The 6,841-nt window shown below is 38.9% G+C and overlaps 1 protein-coding gene across 1 annotated transcript in view; it reads right to left on the reverse strand.

Annotated features, from left to right (window-relative positions):
* Positions 1–261: 261 nt before the first annotated feature.
* Positions 262–6,841, reverse strand: part of LOC140991188 (uncharacterized) — a 20,716-nt gene continuing 14,136 nt past the window's right edge. Inside the window, exons 7-8 of the mRNA XM_073461145.1 lie at positions 2,651–2,941; positions 262–447 (exon numbers count right to left, since the gene is read on the reverse strand). Of these exons, the coding sequence (XP_073317246.1) occupies positions 262–447; positions 2,651–2,941 (477 nt within the window). The remainder of the gene's footprint in view (positions 448–2,650; positions 2,942–6,841) is intronic.

The raw sequence follows: 6,841 nt of genomic DNA on the forward strand, positions 1-6,841 counted from the left end.
CAATGACTGCAATGTCCCAGCAGGTCTTTGGTGTTCGATTTTCACCCGCTGACAAGTTAAACACTGAGAAATAAACATGGAAATGTCCTTCTTCATATTTGGCCACCAATAGAGTCTACAAGGATCTTAATACATCTTGGTGCTACCTGGGTGTATCGAGTATGGCGCTGTATGAGCCTCTTTTAAGATGTCTCGTCGAATATCATAACCAGTAGGAATGCATATACGGCCTCTAAATGTCGTCAAACCATCTCCATTTATTCAAAACTCTGAATTACCTCTCTCTTCTGCTCTGGCTCTCATCTCTGTCAACTGTAAATCATTGGCCTGCTCTCTACGGATCCTGTCCATCAATGTAGCCCGAATGATCAACGCTGAAAAGCGAGCAATGGTTCCTGATACTACCAAAGCTATCTCTTCTCGTTGCAAGTCCAACAACAACGACTTCTGGATCATAGAACTCAAAGAGGAACTCGACTTACGGCTCAATGCATCCGCTACAACATTCGCCTTCCCAGGGTGGTAACTAATCGTCACATCATAATCTTTGACAAGCTCTAACCACCGTCTCTGCCGCATATTGAGTTCTTTCTGGGAAAAAAAATACCTTAAACTCTTGTGCTCCGTGAAAATTTCACACTTTTCGCCATACAAATAGTGTCTCCAGATTTTCAGGGCGAAAACTACAGCTGCCAGTTCCAGGTCATGCGTAGGATAATTTTTCTCGTAGTCTTTCAATTGACGAGAAGCATAAGCTATAACATTTCCACGTTGCATCAGCACTGCACCAAGACCCTTCTTCGACGCATCGGTAAAAACAACAAAGTCCTCTGAACCACTGGGCAATGCAAGTACCGGAGCTGTCGTCAACTTAGACCTATTAAGGTTTATAGGGTTTTGTATAGACAAAAAAAAACTTATCTTTCAACTCCTGGAATCCTCTTTTGCATTCATTGGACCACTCAAACTTCACAGTCTTCCTCGTCAAATTGGTTAATGGCAGGGCAATTTTGGAAAAATCTGAAATAAAACGACGATAATAACCCGTCAAACCAAGAAAACTGCGTACCTCTGATACAGTGGTAGGGATAGGCCACTTCTGTATCGCCTCTATTTTCGCTGGATCAACAGCTAACCCATCCTTCGAGACAACATGGCCTAAGAAAGAAATCTGCTCTAACCAGAACTCACATTTCTTCAACTTAGCATACAACCTCTTCCCCCTCAACAATTGTAGAACGACTCTGAGGTGTTCTGCATGAAGCTCTTTGGTCTTGGAATAAATCAATATATCATCGATGAAAACAATGACAATGCTATCCAAATACGGCTTGAACACCCGGTTCATAAGATCCATGAAGACTGAAGGAGCATTAGTCAGACCAAACGACATCACAAGAAATTCGTAATGACCGTACCTGGTCCGGAACGCCGTCTTAGGAATATCAGACTCCCTAACCTTCAACTGATAATAACCAGATCGCAGATCGATCTTCGAAAACACGGTAGCCCCCTGCAATTGATCAAAAAGATCGTCTATTCGCGGCAACGGATATTTATTCTTGATAGTCACTTTGTTGATCTCTCTATAATCAATGCACAGCCGCAAAGACCCGTCTTAGCAATGCAATCAATCACTGCACGGTAAGTTGATAGCCAATCCATGCCAAGTATAATATCAAACGCAACCATCGTAATAACAATCAAATCGGCATAAACCACTCGCCCATCGATTTGAACAGAACACGCATACATAATAGATGTCGGGCATAACACATCTCCAGAAGGCAATACAACATTAAACTGGAGGGGAAGAATAGAAGGAACTAAACCCAAAGATCTCAAAAATAGATCAGACATAAAAGAATGAGTAGCACCTGTATCAATCCATGTCGTAGCTACTCTGCCTGAAATTAAGATAGTGCTAGAGATCACAGAAGAATCAGGGTTTATACCTTCCTTCGTCATGGTGAAGATGCGACCCTGTACCTTCTCTTTACTCGAGCCTCTCGGACAATCCTTGGCTATATGGCCTGCAGTGCCACAACGGTAGCAAGTATGAGTACCAAATCTGCACTCTCCCCTATGATGCCTACTACACTTGGGACACAACGGCTTCTCTGGATCAGATAGAACTGTCGGTGCTTTAGAACTCGGCTCTATCTTGCCTTTCCCGTTAAAATGGTCCTTTCCTCTTTGGCTCGAACCTTGACCTTTTTGAGCAACAAACTGCTGCCTCGTCTGTCTCTCTCTGGCAATGTCTTTCTCATCTTGCTCGGCTAACAAAGCCTTAGCCACAATCTCTTTAAATGTAACAGCCTTAGACATAATGATGTCCCTCCTGATCTCTGCTCGAAGGCCTCTAATGAAATGAGCCCCCTTGTCTTTGTCATTGGAGGCAATATATGGGGCACACAGACAACCCTCCTCAAACTTCAAGATGTACTCGCCAACATTCATACCTCCTTGACGAAGCTCTAAAAATTCAGTACTTGTCATAGAAAAGATCCGTGAAATCTTGCCACTTCAATGCCGAAACATCAACACCTACCTTGGTAGCATTCCACCAAATACGTGCATCTTTGACTAGCATGAATACTGCACAACCCACTCTGTCCTTATCTTCATAATTGAGATGATCAAATATCGCCTCAAGTGCTTTAATCCACTCTACGGCCACCAATGGATCAGTGCTTCCTGCAAACTCAGGCGGATCCATTCTTTTAAAACCAGTAAAGATCCCATTAGTTCCAACCGCTTGAACCACTTGGCCTCTCACTTGGCCTCTACCTTGACCTGTACCTTGCAAACGGAGCAACTGTTGGATCTGCTCACTATGAACCTTGGCTTGCTCTTTCAATAATTTGCCGAACTCGTCAACAACTCTCGATGAGGGGCTATCCTCACCCTCTGAGGCTTTTCTCATAGGAGGCATTAAATCCTAAAATGTGCTCACACAATACATATCAACCAATAACAATACATAGATGAAGAAGACATACCCGGACTGTTGAAAGTAGACGAAGTCATATGCATTGGTCCGAAGAACGTTGCTCTAATACCACTAAATGTAACGCTCTGACCCGATTTCATAAAGTAACAGCGAATTTAAAATTTTTCTTGAAGGGAAGAAGAATTTAAAATATATTTCAATATATAATCAAAAATATATACATGATCAAATAAGCGTTGCATCAAAATATAAAATGTCATTTTGATCATGTCCAAAAGTTCTAACAAAATAGCCTTCTTCCTTCCATCTACTATGCATATGACCTCGGCTCCAGTCAACATTCTGGCCCGTCACTCTTATCTGCATCACATGAAATAACTGAAATGAGTATAAAACTCAGCAAGTGGAACTCTTACATAGCAATGAATACATATCATACTCTGTAAAACATGGCTTTGAAAACATTAAATACCATCAACTCTGAAACATGAATATCATAGAATGAATAACAATAACGATGGTATTTCTCTTTTATCTGATGGATTGATATCTATATAGTATCTCTGTCTCTGTACCTATATCCCATCGATATAAATCGATTACTCTGTCGGGATATAAGCCTATGGTCGTTGATCAACTAATTGCATGCAATCTCTGACTATGTATCTATCAATCCAATAAATCATTTGAATTCTCTCTTTAGAATTAAAACAAACACTTTGAAGACTCTATTCTCTTTTGTATTCCCTTTAACATAATTGAGACAAAAATGCTTCTAATATACAACAAAGTGTATTAATACATAGCATGAATCAAAAGGAAGGGAATAACATGTTAAAACCATTGAAACAAAATACATATATTATCATGTGAGCACAAGAAATGAATTCCACTTACAACCAATGGAAAGCTTGATTATAATCCCTTGGTACAATTCTTACAACAATAAATCATGTATTGAACCATCAACATCTCAATAATCATAAACCCATACCATAAAACCCATAAAAGCAACACAATCAAACATCCCATGATTTCCCAACATCATAATCCAAATAATAACCAAAACCACAAGCTTACCTTAGCTCCTTGAACCCAAAATAAACTTGATCTCACTACAAATACCCAACAATAAGCTTGAATCAAAGGCACCAAAAGAAAGGCATGAGAACCCTAGCCCAAAATCGAAGGAGAAGGGAAGGGAGGAGAAGAAAGTGAGGAAGAAATGATGTTTCAACCAATTTAAAGCCTTAAAATACCCAAAACACGATTTTTGTACTGTGCTGGGCGCTCGGGCGATCATAAATTACCGCTCGGGCGCGGACCATACTGTCCGATACCAAACTTTCAGAATCAGTGGCGATCGGGCGGCCATTTCTTACCGCTCGGGTGCCTCAAAGATTGCCTCCGAAACGCCTCTTCCCATCATAATTTGAAAAAGTGGTAAACATGAAAGTTGTAGCTCTATGTCTTGGCTTGCATCTCAGATTAGCCTCATGTCATTTGAAGGTCTGAGTAAAGAGTTATGCTCAATCTCCCAACATGTGTCACTGGAGGAACGACGACACCCACGACAAACTTCAGGGCGCTTTTGGCTTGTCTTCCACAATGATTTGAACAAAACTCAAAACATGAAAGTTACACCTATATGTCTTCTCTAACCACTCCAATTGGCCTCATACCAATTGGCTCAATATACAAATTATCATGAATTTAATCGCAACGACACTACAGTATCACCACACATCATCTATAAACACAATACTATAAATCATAAATCTTAACTCTTAACATCAAAACTATACTTAAACTTAACCAAGGAGTCAATAAACATATTAAATCTTAATCTGTACCAATCACCAAGCTTGGATATTACATTATGACTCACAAAAAAGACTAGAACAAAATACCAAAAAGAAATAATGGTGAATTTTTGGAATATTTGTACTCTTTTTTTTTTTAAATTACTCTAAGACTGAGTAAAACTCGAAAATAAAAAAAAAATTTCACCAAAATTTCGGAAACTAAAGAAGAACGATATAGCAAAGAAATAGTTCTGAAAAAGGAACGAAAGGATGACAGATCTGATAATTGAACGGGATAATAACGTGATTAACTTACTTGAATTCAATGAACCTAAGCTCTGATACCACATGATATGGCTCCACGTGCGTAAGAAAAGCAAACACGATTAAATATGAATCGCGCCCTCAATTCAATAACGAACAAGGATCTAAGTTGTTGTCCCGATCTTTTGAATCAAATATGGTTTTTGATATTCACCTCTAAATTAGAAAACTTAGCAACAAATACTCACGATAAAACAATTGGGAAACTGATGCGAACACGGATGGTAAAGCTCCAAGGAAAGCATGGGATCCTTTAGAGTTGCCGGAGGGACCAATCACGAGAGGACGGCTAAAGAAATTCAAAGAGGCACTACAAGGGCTTATGAGCAATGAAGAAGACTTACAAGAAAGGTGCAGAGTGCTGAAGGGTTCGTGATGCATGGGAGTAAGTTTTGGAGTCATAAGAACACCATTCAAGTGATGAATGAAGAAAACGTCCAGAATACTCCGCACCCGAGCAGTAAAATACTACCGCCCGAGCGCGAAACGTACTGCCCAAGAGTTGATTTCCAGAACATTCGGCGCCCGAGCGGGCATTTTCTACCGCCCGAGTGCGAATAGTCCAGAACCCTCGGTGCTCGAGCGGTAATATCCTACCGCCCGAGCGCGAGTCAGATGCGAGAAAATCTTTAGTTTTCTAGTTATAATTTAATTGATCTTGGTAACTTTATTTTGAGAATCTTTATATTGTACACAATATTATGGACGAAATTTTACACATTATAGACATTATTATTATTGAGTTTATCAAACTTTGAGGTTTTTCTCTCAAACTTTTTCAAAGCTTTGCTTTATAATCAAAATCAAACTTATCAAAGTTTTACTTTGTGGCGTTTGTCGATCGTTCTTGTGCGGATTGTCAAGGGCTTGTTCTTTGAAGGTTCGTTATAAATTCGGTTGTTTATTTTCCGTGATTATTTGTTGTTAAACTTGTCATAGTTTAGAGGTGAAAATCACACACACACTTGATTCAAAAGATCTGGACAACACATCGATCCTTGTTCGTTATTGAATAGAGGGCGCGATTCGATTTTAATCGTGTTGCTATTTATTCGTACGAGGATTCGTATCATTTGGTATCAGAGCTTTTGGTTAATTGAATTCAAGTAAGTTTATCCTACGTTCTATTATCAGATCTAATTATCCTTTAGTTCCGCTTTCATATCTGTTTTGTTCTATCATTCTTCGTCGTTCGTGAATCTGTGATACACGAAATTTTTGTGTCTTATTTATTTTTTTTTGAATTTTCGGAATTCTTAGAGCAAAAAAAAAAAAATAAAGAAAAAAAGAGTACCAAAAATCCGAAAATTCATCATTATTTCTTTTTTGTATTTTGTTCTATTCCTTTTTGTGAGTCATATACAATTGTCTCACACAGTCAAAAAAAAAAAATTTACCTTCAGATTGCTTGTCTACGCAGTCTAAGTGAGTCGATCACAATTGTTCATAAGTTGAACTTGATTGTTTGATATTCAAATACAAAGCTTGAATGCACTTTCGAGAGAAACATCAAATTCGAGAGGAAACATTTGAGAGTGAGTGTTATTTCTTTGGAGTGACTAGTGAGTATTTGTTGTGAGCAAAAAAAAAATAATACGAGGGAAGAGATGAGTGATGTTCTTTGGAGTGACCGTGAGAATTTTGGGTGAGGCATATTTTGTTTTCTACTAACGTTTTCTTGCAGGTACAAATCTGAATTTAAATGGAGAGGGAAGTAGGAGACAGTTCTAACCAAGGGTTATCTAAGGTCCAAATGGAG

The sequence above is a fragment of the Primulina huaijiensis genome, chromosome 13, assembly GCF_012295235.1.
Source record: "Primulina huaijiensis isolate GDHJ02 chromosome 13, ASM1229523v2, whole genome shotgun sequence".
Classification (NCBI taxonomy): domain Eukaryota; kingdom Viridiplantae; phylum Streptophyta; class Magnoliopsida; order Lamiales; family Gesneriaceae; genus Primulina; species Primulina huaijiensis.